The sequence below is a fragment of the Amblyomma maculatum genome, chromosome 6 (genome assembly GCF_055883805.1).
Source record: "Amblyomma maculatum isolate TAMU_Amacu chromosome 6, ASM5588380v1, whole genome shotgun sequence".
NCBI lineage: Eukaryota > Metazoa > Arthropoda > Arachnida > Ixodida > Ixodidae > Amblyomma > Amblyomma maculatum.
This window is the reverse complement of record NC_139349.1, coordinates 7,602,819-7,617,122: the sequence shown is the minus strand read 5'-3', so window position 1 is coordinate 7,617,122 and position 14,304 is coordinate 7,602,819. Positions and strand designations below refer to the sequence as shown.

At 44.2% G+C, this 14,304-nt stretch overlaps 2 protein-coding genes across 3 annotated transcripts in view; one reads left to right on the top strand and one right to left on the bottom strand.

The window, feature by feature from the left end:
• Positions 1-4,320, top strand: part of LOC146185007 (uncharacterized) — a 28,467-nt gene extending 24,147 nt beyond the window's left edge. The window contains exon 11 of one of the 2 annotated variants that reach the window (XM_084605959.1): positions 1,804-4,320. The gene's annotated coding sequence lies outside the window, so the exon portion shown is untranslated. The remainder of the gene's footprint in view (positions 1-1,803) is intronic. The other variant, XM_084605958.1, reaches the window with a different exon arrangement.
• A 24-nt stretch (positions 4,321-4,344) lies between these two features.
• On the bottom strand, positions 4,345-13,484 carry GABPI (zinc finger DHHC-type palmitoyltransferase GABPI). The gene is made up of 5 exons (XM_084605962.1): positions 13,185-13,484; positions 12,531-12,785; positions 11,394-11,741; positions 10,586-10,762; positions 4,345-5,600 (listed from the first exon to the last, which is right to left on the bottom strand). Exons 1-5 carry the CDS (start codon positions 13,316-13,318, stop codon positions 5,408-5,410), a joined length of 1,107 nt encoding a protein of 368 aa, XP_084462088.1. The 5' UTR covers positions 13,319-13,484; the 3' UTR covers positions 4,345-5,407.
• Between the last annotated feature and the right edge of the window lie 820 nt (positions 13,485-14,304).

Below are 14,304 nucleotides of genomic sequence, written 5' to 3'. Positions count from 1 at the left end.
TTGTCACAGCACGATCAGAGATCAGAAGCAAGAATTAATCGTTTGGCTTAGCAGAGTTTCACATCCGGAACCAACTCAAGCTTGGACTCCATAGTGAAGGGCTCTAGAAACTTTGACCACATGAGGTGTTTTTTTGAAGTGCACTAACATAGCATAGTACACGGGCGCCTTGCTTTTCGCCTTCATCGAAAAGCCGCCGCCGCGGCCAGTATTTGATCCCACGTCCTAGGCTTCAACAGTCGAGCCCCTTCTTTACAGAACATAATTGGTTGGCAAGCTGTAGTACTCTCTTGTGTATAAATATGCCGATGAATCTCATTGACGGTCTGCGAATTTTTTAAAATTTAGTTCTACACTTCAAATGAAATTGGGGTATATTCAAGTAGCACTGTAGAACAAAGTTGGGTATAGGGACCGCCAAGAGTGGGGAAAGAGTAGGGAACAAACATGCGCATTAGCCCACGGCCCCAAATTTTTTATTGTAGGTCCTGAATGGCTACAATAGAGCATGATCAACCTTGCGAAGCATTTGAGGTTTATTCTCGTGGCCGCGCACTCACACAGTCATATTGGCTACACGATATGTTGTAGCTACCAACAGGTAGCTACAACGTATCGTGTACCGACATTCTGTATACAGCACCTATTCACAGGACATACGTTAAAATACAGAGCCTTGTTTATTTCTCCAACTATTCTATGTAGAGCGCGCAGCCAGGCATGGTGTGCCACGTTTCATACAGCCCGTGCTCTGGTGGCGCCATCTCGAGTTGTCGACACGAGGCGCCTCACCCGCGGCCGCTCCCTGAACCCACTACCCATATTCTAGAGCGCCATAGCGAGACGAAAAACTAGCAAGTTTTTCCAGGGACCATATCGCGGTGACGCTCACGTTTTGCACGTCACTGGCATCGGGACACGTGACACTGTGGCACTCCAGAGAGTGTCGATGGTTGATGGAAGAGCAGACACTGATCATTCGTCGAGTTCGCACTTTTGACCTTACAACCGGCCACATGCTTCATTATGAGGTCTCTATTCTAAAAAGCATTCGGCGCTTGTCCCACGCAGCGTTCAAGGAGGCGGCTATCATTTATGCCGAAGAAACAACTGCGCTGTGGGCCGCAAGTTTGAAGCTTGTAAACGGGTTATGCGGGAATGGCGGTGGCAACACGACAAATTTTCAACAGTGATGCCAAGCTTGTAGCGTATATCACTGAAATATGTGATTTCAAGTGGAGATGAGTAGTACAGCCAGGCAATAAATTTTCCCTGTCGAAAGCATCCACCGGCATTTCTTTTTTCTTTTTTTTTTCCGGGCCATGCGATTGAAGGGGGGGTGGGGGTGACATACATTCGAGTCTACTTAAAATCGTGTAAATACAGTATTATAAAATACAACAATGCAGCATAACAAATTTTTCCTAATGAACACAATTTGCAGTGCATTTGCTATTTATAGAATCGTCAAACACGCACCTGTTGAAGTCATATCAGCAAAGAACCACCACTGTGTGCAGACACCGTCAGGACCGCGATTTTGCTTCTCAAGCAAATTAAAATATTAAATACCGAATTATGTATGCTACGACTGGTGGTAATACTGTCGTCATAACTCAGCAACTAGGAAGCAAAACAATACTCTTAAAATTACGTTGCAAGACCCCTTTAGCAGAGCTTAAGTCTCCCCAAATTTTTTTTTCTGTTCTCTTTCATTGCAGTGTAAAAATAGACTTTGTTACATACAAGTAGTGTTATTTGAGAGTGATGACATTAGGAGTAAACGGTGCACTGTGGCCACTGTTCCAGGTGCTGACGTGCTGTGCCTAGCCCAAGGCATTGGCCACATCGCTCCAAGTCTGCTGCCATCATTTACAAGAACTCTCAACAGGGTTGGCATCACCAGTGCTGCTCGAACATTTTCTTGTGATACGTCCTGACACCCCACCTGTTCTCAAGATATCAGAATACGTCCACGTGCACCCCTCGTCTCAACGCACGCATTACAGATGCGACAGTTCATTATTTGCTGTGCATTCAACCCATCAAAAGGACCTTGTGAGGTGTAAAGCAGTGCATACACAATGCATTCCCTCATCTTGTCACATTGGAAGGGAAGCAAAAAAATTTGCAACTTGGAGCAATTTTTGATGTGACACATCATACTACTACTGCCTGTTCAATTTGCAGGACTGGTTGTAGCAGTGCTCAAATTAGTACCATAAATATTCTTTTGGAACAAAGCCAGAAATGCATACATCACCAGGAGTAAAAATTTGGATACCAAAATGAAACAAAACAAAAATTTAAGCACATGCAGCATGAGCAGGCAGCCTGAAATTAGCTTGTATTTGCTTGTGGTGACCAACATAGTTCGAAGAAGCAAACGATTTGATGCATTAGGGACCTTTCTCATGGCTACTGCATGCTCTGGAAATCACGCCCGGTCTCTGCAGACAGATGAGTGCATGCAGCTGAATTTCTTCACAATACTGCTTGCACCATTAGGTGTTGCCATACACCATAGTTCACTAATTTATAACAATAAGTTAGGTTTATTGCTGCAGCATACACTTCGTGCTAGCTAGCATGACACTAAGGAACCCAATTAGTTCATTTTTGACTATACATTTACATATGACGCAAGATTTCAAAGAGGAACATACGGTTACACATAGCTACAATGTATCCCTTCTTTTCTACAGTCATCAGAAGTTGAGAGTTCTTTACTGAAAAGAGAATGGTAGTGCTTTACACTACTTCTATACCTGGCTGTTGACATTATGCCAACCTTTAGGTGGGTGGTGCTGTTCTTTCTTAGCAAAAAATATGTGCCAAGCTTCACATAGAGTGAACTGAAGACAGGTGACATGCTTATATCTGCACTGCTTATTGCACATCGCATAGTTTCTGTGCACCAGTGTGAACAACAAACGGGCTGAGACGTGGTACAGTTCCTGAGCAGTGCAAGCTCACTTCAGGCCTGCAGAGTGCATTTTGCTATGTCCACTGAGTGCAATCTTCATTGAGGCATTGATAGGGAGCCAAAGGAAAAGCCATTTAGTTTTCTGTTGTGGTGATCCTGAATGTGTCTGGATAACTTGTTGCAGCATCGTGTTCTCACTGTGACTTCCCTTCTTTCCAACCTCCCTCCATTTTTGTAACACTCCCTGAGCTTGCCCAGCATTAACCTAATGTTACCCATAAGCTGACTCCATACACTTGTATGTAGCATCCCATTTTGTTTCTTGAACAATGGGTGGTTTAAGCTCATGAATAAAGGCATGCCAATGGTTGTACAGCTTCTGTAAATTGCCCGCAGATAACAGCAGGCTTGTGGCATTCCAGGTGGAACACACACGCACAAAAAAGCTTGCAACTGATTTGTTACACAAGTTTGCAGACATCAGCAGAGACGAGCCAACCTTTGCAAGGTAACAGCAAAGGAAGCTCCTCTGGAAAGAAGCCTTGCAATGCTGGCTTAAGTATGCTGATAACTGTCTCCTCGGCATCTTGTGTTTCCACCTGCGCATGCTGGTTTCATATTTTTTTTTTTGTTAGCATTATTTATATTGTACATCAATTGGCCCAAAGACCGGAATTTATAACCTGCACAATTACTCTTGGAATGCGCCTTAACCACTGCCTCCTGCATGAAGATTATAATTTATCTGCATAGTGCAAAATCAACATGGCCATGAAGCGCAGTGGTTTGTGGGCAAGTTCCACCTGGCTGCCACGCGCACGCACAATTTTTTTTTTCATCATTACCCATTCATGAATTTGAGCATCAGTGAGAAGCACACATTTGTGCCTCGTAATTTTACAAGGAACTTTGCCTGGTAAGCAAATGGACAACATGTTTCAGTATTGTTGCAGCATATTTCAAGGCACCTCAGCTGCTCTATAAATGTTTTTCTGTCATCAAAGCATCGTTTTGATATGCCATAAACAAATTTCAGGATGCTTAGCTCGTATGTTCAGGCCGCATGTCCTTCAAGGTCACTGTTGAAATCATTACTTAGAGCTCAGCCTCCTGTGCAGCCTGCGAGTAGGTGCTTGAAATGTTATGCGAGCATGTTACTAGACGGCAACTTTCCTAGCCATATATTTTTTTTTTATTGGCTAATTTAAGTTATGTTAAAGGCTGTGCCAGTGAGTTTGAGTCATTGCAGAGTCATTGTACTTCTTATTTTACATAACCATTGCATTCTAGGGGGCTGTTGCATGTTTTGCTGGCGTAAATAAACATCTTTACTTTTTGAATGTCCATTTCGGCATTGTCCTGAGATCTGTTAAGGCGGTTATTTTTGGTAATAAAACAATGTGTACTTATAAGTAATTGTTTTATTTTTTCGCATTGTGCGCCACAGTAACACAAGTCAGTATGGAGAACCTGACAAAAACATACCACAGTATATGTAATACTTGTGAAAAGCCACAAGTGCAGCTTCTCGTAAACATCGAAATCGCTAAAAGATAAGCGAGAAGTTACGCGATCCTTTAAGGGCCTAGCGCATGCAACTTATCACGCAAGGCAACAACATTGGTTTTCTACAACTGCATTAGAAGATGGTAAGTTGAAAGACCACACCTCAAGGGTGCAAAGTGGCATAAAACTGCCGCACGCTGCCAAGAAGAATATCCTACTAACTAATAAGAGATCGTCAAAGATAGTCATTCCTGAGGAAAGCATCAGACACTGCAGCAAGAGCTTATGTTCGTAGCTGTTATAAGTTCTTGCACACTACCTTTGGTGCTTTAAAAGGGACTACATTAAATCACAAGAGCTTCAATTCATAATGCATTGAAAGTGGAGATTTCCAAGAATGAAGCACATCAAAATGTTTCATACCAAAGTCTACTATCACTTAACTTATTAACGCAATATGGACCTTTCAAGGAAGGTCTGACATAGCTGCCCACAGGAAATATCCACACATCAAACTGCATGCAACTTTCATACAGCAGCAGCAGCAGCAGCAAGCACACCAATCTGTACTTGAGTGGAGGTGATTTGCCTCTACCACTAGTATATACACTTCACAGACATCACAAGCATTGTGGCCAGCACGTTTGGAACCAGCATTTTCTTTAAGATACACAAAGCCTGAATTTTCCACGCAACTTCCCTGCCCGAGGGAATTCTCCAATGAGTTTTGCAAATAACTGCTACTAAACACGCAGCGCCGTGACTGCTCGCATGCCAGTCATGGGTCCTGCTTGCATGACCATGCACCTCGTTGACTCAAACATGCCTGGCGTGCCCCACAGTCGGGTTTCACACAAGAGGTGTGTGAGGGTTGCTGGTCTCGCCAAGCCTGCACAGAGGCAGTGCAGTAGCCATGATGGCAAATAAATATAGCGTTGTGAAAGAAGGGATCACAAGAGAACGGCGGAGCACAGGCTACCTCCAGCTTGGGCACCAGAAGGAACGACAGTTATTCCAGACACCACGACTGTAAACCCCAATCTTGTGCCGACGCATCTCGTAGATGGTTGTATTGATGGCCACCAGCCAGAGCTGCTGGAACAGCATCAGCGCCACGGGGATGGACACCAGCAATGCGTACACAGCAGACACAAAACACAGAGATATGCTGCAAAAGAGGCAACACAGAGGTGTTAGCATCCCAGAAAGCATGCATGTATGCAGCGGTTTAAGAATAGGCCTTTTTAAGGACATCTACAGTTCGAATGCACCAATACTGGCGGACATCACAAAACAGCACAATAATATAAACTAATTGGTTGGCTCTACTAATTACCTCTTTAATAAAGTTGCAATTAGAGATTTGTAGCTGGCCATTACTAATAGCCATATGTGCTCTTACAATTTTGCAAATGAGATTACCCTCTGTGCTGTGATTCAACCAATTCTGGCTACCTTGTGCCAAAAGACAAGCGCTTTCACAAAATTATGAGGGATGCTTAGAACTTTCAAAAAATGTGAAGGCAAAAGCCTAGTTTAGATAAACTTTTGCATCTTTTATTCATGTTCTATGACATCAGACTCTCCCAGTCCACACTTAAGTGACCACAGCATGCACCTTCCATATCCACATCCTGACTGTGGTTACGACGAGCGGCATAATGAGCTGCCTCTTTCGCCGTAGTGCAAGGCTAGGCAGGAAGGGAAGGAGATGGGCCTTCGTCCATGTAGTGTGGGGAGTGGCCTACCTAAGCACCAGCGACCCTGCACCCATAAACCAAACCTAGTCCCCATGGCACAGGGACAAAAGGCCCGTCTCCTTCCCTTTCCTGCGTAGCCTTGGTTGTAGAGCCACCAAAATGCTGTCCAAGAGTATGGGGCCTGACGCTGTCACCCATAGCAATGTAGACTAAAGCTCCGAGCCCAGGGTGAGCTTGTTGCCGCCTTTAACATTTCCCTCCTGCTCTTCAGCACCGCTGCTGCCCTTTTTCTCAACATCCTCCGGCGGTGCGGCTGGCATTCTCTCAGCTCAGACTCTGGGCCGTTGCCCTTTCTCAGAACCCTCTGGCGCTCATGTTGTCTTTCCAGGCGCACTACATTTTTCTGTACCTCACAACGCATCCCCTAGCACCCTCAATTAACGGCACAAGAGCCTTGCCACCTCCACTGTCCTGCCTGCACTGGGGTACTTGCCGTTCCAGCCCATGCGAGACACAGAATATGATGGGACACTTGTGCCTCTGATGGCGTTGAAGCCGGTGCTTAGAGCACGGATTTTTTTCGAAAGGGAGCAAGCTGCTACCTCGCAACTGGTCACGTAAGCATGTGCCAACCTTGATTTATGGCATACAACTAGAAGTATATAGTATGTCGTTGGTTCAAATTCCCATTGCAAACTGCCTCTTACTTGAATAGTAGATGCATTTGAAATAACAGAAGAATGAAAACAGAGAAATTAACATCACAGACATTGTTAGCTGCAAGCAGAAAAAGTCAGGACAGAACAGAACGGTGTAGCAATGGAGAAAGGAAACAACTAAGGAGAGGCCCTTGCCATTCCCAATGCATTGGACTAAGTGTGGCGGAAGTGACGTCAAAATTTAGGGTTAGCCAAGTCGGGCCATTAGCAACGGCATCGCTGTTGGTATGAAAACTCAGGCCACTAGCGACAGCGTTGCTAAGGGCCCAAGCTACGTGAGCGTCGTGGAGAAAGAAATGCGGAGGGTAAAGGAGGAGGAGACATTACAGCATCCGGTCGCGGTGCGGCCGCGCTGGCTTTAAAAAGTTACGTCAGGGCCTCTCCTAAGTTGTTTCCTTCCTCCATGGGTGTAGCTGACAGTTTCTGTCAATTTCAGAGAAATTGTCTGCTCGTCGTAAGCAGAAATAACCCGTGAAATGACAGAAAAATGAAAAATAAAATGCAGCAGAAAATAAATTTTCTGGCAGTTCTTTTTAAACAAAAATTTCTTACAGTGTACAGATTTAGTTAACTGGCTTACTAGTTAGCATGATTCACCTGTTTCCTGATTGTAAACAACACTGGTAATGCATCGCCGGTGAAGCCATTTTCATATCTAAAAGAATATATTTTTTCATAAAAGAGCCTGGTTCACTTACATCGAAACAAGGTATTATCATATACAGCCTTTTCAAGTGCCACAAACACAATAAGTTTGCAACTCTTTCTACACGACTACTACATCTAACAGTTCTTTTTTTGTCTCAGATATATACTATAGCCCTCTTCACATCGCAACTGGAATGCCTATTTACCTTACCCAGCAAATACAATAGCGAATATTCCTCAAAACAGCTAACATGACAGCGGCAGCTTTTAAAAGCAGAATCTTTTTTAATGTAGAAACATTATTATGAGCATTTCAGCAAACATTAAAACATTTCCGAAAATAGGGAATTCGCAATACAAAATATTTCAAAAACAAACTATCAGCTGCAAAGAATGTAATTTACTGTTAAACTCTTCAAATTACATAGCTAATTAACTACAGATCATTAATGCTTTAATTAGAACAGTTGGGCAGCTACTGCAAACGAGAAATTCAAAGATTTAGCCAAGATAATGCCATTTCAGTTTTTGAAATGAAGAAAAACAATTTTTTGAAATACTGCAGTGCAAGGAAATCCGGTCCTTCTGTTCCAAACAAAAGTGAAAATAAGCACATTAGATGAGAAGGAACCTTATGGGAACACATCTGCTGATTGCATTTTGCTGCGACTGTGGCACCCAATTTGAAATTGCATGTGCAAAGTCATGTAGATTGTTTTTATTTGCTACTCAATGCAAAGAGAAGGACAGCGACTGCCAACTGCACGATTGTTATTTTTCAGCGTGATGGAGCACAAAAACTTGCTTTACAGTGCGCACTGTGACAGTACACTGTTCGAACTGGGCACCACAGTCAATGTGACACATCTTAGCGGATGCCCAATTTCCACCAAGTTTATTTGTGTAATGCGCTCAGCTTCACTTGAGGAGGTATGCTCGCGCTGTAGGGCTTTTAGAATGAGTTTTTATTTGCCTGGTCCACAACTTTAAACTCCCATAGGCACTAACCACCTAGCAGTGTTTTGGTTAACTAGCAATGTAATCAAAAGTTTTCATGGTAAATTACATCTGCGACGGCTAACAGTTTGTCCCTGAATTCTTTTTATTTCAACGTGTCTATATTTAGAAATTTTCTGAAGTGAAACACCTGGTATATCTACGCTCCTAATGCCACATGTCAGCAGGTTTTTGTCCATCCATTCATCCATCCATCCACCCAAAGACAGCAAGCCCCACGATGGAAAGCAAGACCCATGGGTTTAAGTATATATTAGTATAGCATGAACTACATATGTGGCCATGTGCGCAGAGGATAAATAATTTACGTTAGCGAAATGAGCTTGGAAGAAATAGTAGTACAAAAAGATGGCCTCAAAATATTCTAGGGTGCCCCTTGGACCACTGTGCTGAGGTGAAAACCTTTACAATACGGTGGTCCGCAGCCCTCCACTACCAACACCTCTTTCTTTCTTCTTTCACTCCCACCTCCATCCCTTCTCTTAGTGCGCAGTTCTGTACGCGGAGAAGTGTGACAAATACTGCACATTTCCTGTAAACTAATCTGAAATGCCACTGATTCCTACTTTACTGTGTCTGCTTCTACATGCTGTGTGGCGTGGCATTCGAGGAGGTTCCAAACGAAATGCACAACACAGATGCCTAGATCAAATGACCGGCAGGGTCAGCTTTGTATATGCGTGAATCGCCTGGTGAAGTCATCGGTCATGACCGGATGTGACATCAAGATGACGTCCCAGTCGGTCACGAGTGCTGACATCACTATCATCAACTGCCACTGTCATTATCACTGTCACTATCATTATCATCACTAACTATCACAATCACTAACTACCACTAACTATGATTATCGGTCACTATCTAGCACTAACTAAAGTTCTTCACTGACAGCTTTAAAGGTACACAAAGCCCCAAGGAATCTCACGAAGGAGTGTGACACTTCCCGGGGATGCACAGACACTCATGAGCCTATAAAAGGCTTTTGCCTTAATAAAATATGTGCTTTTAGAGGATTTTCACATTAAGAGCAGAGCGATGTCACAGCAAAACTCTCTGCCTCATCTTACTCTGTGCTGTCATCAACAGCGCTCGCCGAGTATGCATGACAACACAACAAAAGCCGAGCATACATGAACTCCTGCAGGAATGTGGTCTATAAACAGCGTGGAATGAATGCAGCCCTTGCCAAGTTTCTAGCATGATGTTCGGTTTCTAAGAAGGAAACTTCCATGTTACAATTTCCAACTATACAACTGTGCACATGCCTTCATAAGATTACAGTCAGTGATTTGCATAGTGAAACTAATGAGCTTTCTTCAAGCTTGCACCAACTGCAAAGCTAGAAAATCAGCCTACTGGTAATAACTATCATTACCAGTGCAGCTATATTTATTGAAGGATAAAGGCACCTTTCACTGACAAATCACCTTTGTCCCACAAAGGCAGCAGTCATTCTAATCCCAAATTCTTGCTCCGACACCTAAAGTGTCCAACCAGGCTATCACATATTCATCATCTCTTAGAAATAGCCTAGGTTTTAAGCAAAGAACAGGTTAACGTGGGTAAGCTAACTAGACATGCCACAGCCTACAATGTTCAAGATTGCAGCTTATACCTTTTGCATCCTAGATTTAGAACTTTACCCATCTTCTTCAAACAAGTATTCAACAAGAACATATTCCTGCTATAACTAGTAACCTCCACTCTTTTGTTTATGCCGTATGATGTTTATGTTTTTTCTTATGTCTCATGTTCATCTTATTGCAAAAACAATCTTCAGCACTTAATTTAAGGGCATTAACATTAAATATTTCAATATCTCATTACTCAATGCATGGAATGGATGAGCGAGATATACTCGTGCAAAAACACAGGGGCTCTTCCAAGCAGAAACATGATTAGAACTGGACATAGATTTCATGAACAGGGTGCATTACAGATTTGGAGTCTGGCGTGTAGCAAAGAATGCTCACGACTGATGGCCCTCCAAACACAGCCACCGTGACCAGCTGCCATGATATTTTGGGTATCCCAGCAACCAAGAAAGTTGAGAAATGCCGTGCACTCACTGAATGTCTTCATAAACTTCGAAGCAGTTGTCTGGGATAAGAAATGTGTCCCACAGCATTTTTGGCCGACAAACAGTGGTCAGAGTGAGGTTTGCACCATAGACCAAGGAAACCACCAAGCCAATCAGGCCCAGGATAAAACCTCGATGGTTTTTTTCACCAATGCAGGTGTCCAGCCTAGAACAAAGACCAAGCGTCATGAAATTTAACACACTACAGTGCCCTTTGTATTGTGCTTGTTCTCGAGAATACAGTCCACACTTGGCTTGTCTATGTGCACATTAATAGTCTGAATATTGCTGCCAAAATAGCCACCTAAAATGCCATCAAGTTATGCAAGCAAAAATGATGCTTTCATGACAGAATGTACAAAGCTACAAATACTGCTAAAGTTTGGAAACTATGCCATCCAGTGCCATACATAAGGCTTTTGTACTGCAGTAGCAACTGATTCCAATTTAATCACTTGACATACAAAAAGAAACAATTACAGAAAAATGACCAAAAATGACCAATACGATGAGAGTGGCACAAAGACAAGGGATATGGCTGCTTGCCGGCTGTAAAACACCAGTGCTAACGATCCACTGGCATTCACTGAAGATCTTCATCACGAGGTCACTGGATTAAATCTCGGACCTAGCAGCTGCATTATAATTGTGGCAAAATGCAAAAACGAAAGTGCATCGCTCGATATCAATGCATTAACATACTCCAAGTAATTAAGAGCCCTCCACTACAGCAACCATTTCCCTCCTATCACTATTGCCTGCAGTTATTGTGGCCCTCCCCTCCCCATATGACTGACCAGACACAGTGGTGGTCCCTCTTGAGGAAGCAGCGGCCGCAGAGGTGGCAATGGCTGCAGCGTGGTGGCTGCACCACTTGGCACACAGAGCACTTGGCGTCTTCCGTCTCCGAGTAGGGCACATTGACACTGCAGGCTTCGGCTGACTTGCCAGCCTCGAGAGTAACGCCTGGGGCCACTAGGTCAGGTGGGCAGCTATGCACTTGGTAGGCACACAGGCAAGTGAAGGCAACTGCCAGCATGAGCACAGTGTTCTCTGAAAAGAGGATCTCGAGGTAGGGCACCACTTCGAGCTGGAACACACCGAGTAGCATGACTAGGGAAGTCACAGTCCATGACAGGAAGAACCTGGCAACAGGGAGAGTGAGCAAAAATTACTGAACAACCCAGGCCTGGATCTTCAGATGGGAAGGCATTCGTGCAGTAGAGCTCAAACTTCTCCACACCAAACTGATTGCTCCAGGCTCTTGAAGACATTAGCCAAAGCTAGCATGCTGTACACATGCATCAGTGTTTCCTCCAAAAAGCCTAGCATTCGTTTTGCCTGTTTAGCAATTTAACAAACTCGACACAAGCATGACAGTGGAAAATGCTGCGAAATGCATGATCATCCCAATTATACGACACCAAACAGCAATAATGCTGAAGAAGCCTTAGAGCTCAGAAGTCTCTAATAGCAATATGAAAGTATTGTAACGCTTCGTGCTTGCTCTGTTAAAATCGTCATGTTTTGAATTCTTTGTTTAATTACTACACAATCCTCATTCATGCAACTCAAAAGCTTGTGATAATCCTTCAGTTAAGCGTTTGATCCCAGAAGCAAAAGACAAGGTCCACATATACATGTCCTTTCTTGTATTTTCAACATATGAAAAGAAGAGAAACCACGTGCAACTAATCGTAGCCAATCAGTTGGCACTGAACAGAAAATGAAATGAGCAAAATTTGACTGAAGAGCTTACTGCAGTTCATTTCACGTCCCCTAATTATGTATCTCGCATTATATTTTCATCCTCAAGGACAATATTTTCCTTCCAGGTAACAAGATTCGACTGCGAGCAATGGGCGCTTGTCCCGTGTTGTTCAACCTGTTTTATGTGCCGAATGCAAGCAAAACAAGATGCTCTGTTTACGTACTTTGTTCTTGTCCTGCTTCTCAAGCACCGCCGATGGATGAAGTAGAGAGCAAACGGCAGTACCGAAAATGTGATCATGAGCATTGTCCAGCTGTGACAGGCGAGCAAAAGAACTGTGGGCAGGAGGATAATCGGAGAGATGAGGTCCAGCTCCACCCGCTTTGCGCCTCCGAGCCAAGGCACCCGAATGCGGTCCATCGCTGTGGATTTGATGCGTGACCAGTAATGTGCGGGAACTCCACGGCACGTCAGAAGTCTTGGGGTGAGCGGAAATTTAGAGAGAAAAAAAAAAAAGGGGGGGGGGGGGGACAATGTATATATTAGCCTGTTCAGCATGCTGCGTAGCATCAAAAAGTGATTAGGCGACCTTATTCACGCCCACATAGCTTCGGCATATCGAGATATTTCCGCATAGCATCAAAGGCAATGAGCTTCAACTAAACCGGCGGGTAGGAAAGAGTGAACACGCGTAAACACGCGAACAATACAGAGAGGCATATTTCCTCGTAAAAACCGATCAGCGCTCTCACACTTTACCGCACAGAGCAGCTTCGCCGGCGAACAGCGTGGAACATACCGGCTCACTCAAAGCGATAATGGTGTGGAAACAATTGGTATCGATAAGCAGGCACGAAATTGTATTAGGACAACTTGCCTGTCAAACGCGGTATCCAAGGCTTCGCAGTCGCACAGACATGCTAAAATGTGCGATCGTTCTCCCAGTTCCGAAATATACTCGCAGCAGCACAGTGGATCGTCATCAGGCATGCGACAATGACCAGTTTTCATAATAACGCTGTCATTACTCGGCTTCCAATGCTCTGAGCGTCAGAGGCATAATACTCCCTCCACAGCATCGAGACGACAGGCGGCCCAGCACACGACATTTGCAGACAACGGGAGAGGGCGGATCAGGCAAGAGAGCGAACACCCGCGCTGGCCGCCGGCCCGCACCAGCACTAGAGGGAAAAGACTTAAGAGAGACGTAACGTTTTTCGCTGAAGTGGGGATGTGAAGGGCGTCGCATAGCGGCGATGCAATGCGTTGTGGCGCGCGCTTTAAACGACTGAGCAATATCGTCAGGCAAATTGAGATGAGCTTCAACACGAGCCTTCCTAAAACCTGGGCTTTCCTCCGCTCCCTCATCGATCCCAATAACACTAAGAGACGGACCAGATTAAGATCAAGCATAAGTTCCAAAGGGGAAACGAGGAGCTGCTAGATGCAATCAGGACAACATATACATGTCAGGATCCCGGCCCCCTCTACCTTGCTATACCGGGCCCGAAAATAAGGCCATAGATGCTCCACTTGAATTGGCAGAAATTAGGGCGGTCCTGTATAATCTCAAAAAGAGATCCGCTCCAGGGCCAGACAATGTCACAAACACTATGTTTAAAAATCTGGACGAAGACTCTTTACACTTTATTTACGAAGTAATGAATAAAATTTGGGAAGAGGCAGAAATCCCAGAGGAGTGGAAAATCTCCAGATTGGACCTTATTCCTAAACCAGGCAAGAAACTATCCAACATGAGGCCCATATCTGTCACCTCTTGTCTGGGAAAGCTAATGGAAAAAGTGGTCCAACTCAGAATCTCTAGGCATATGGAAACCAACGAACTCTGGCCAGTGGAGATGGGTACAGGCCGGGATTAAGCACACAGGATGCCATGCTCAGATTAAAGCACGACATCATGGACGCTCCCGAAGACGATGCATTATATATAGATCCATCCTGGGACTTTATCCCACTAAGACGTTTGATAATGTTGA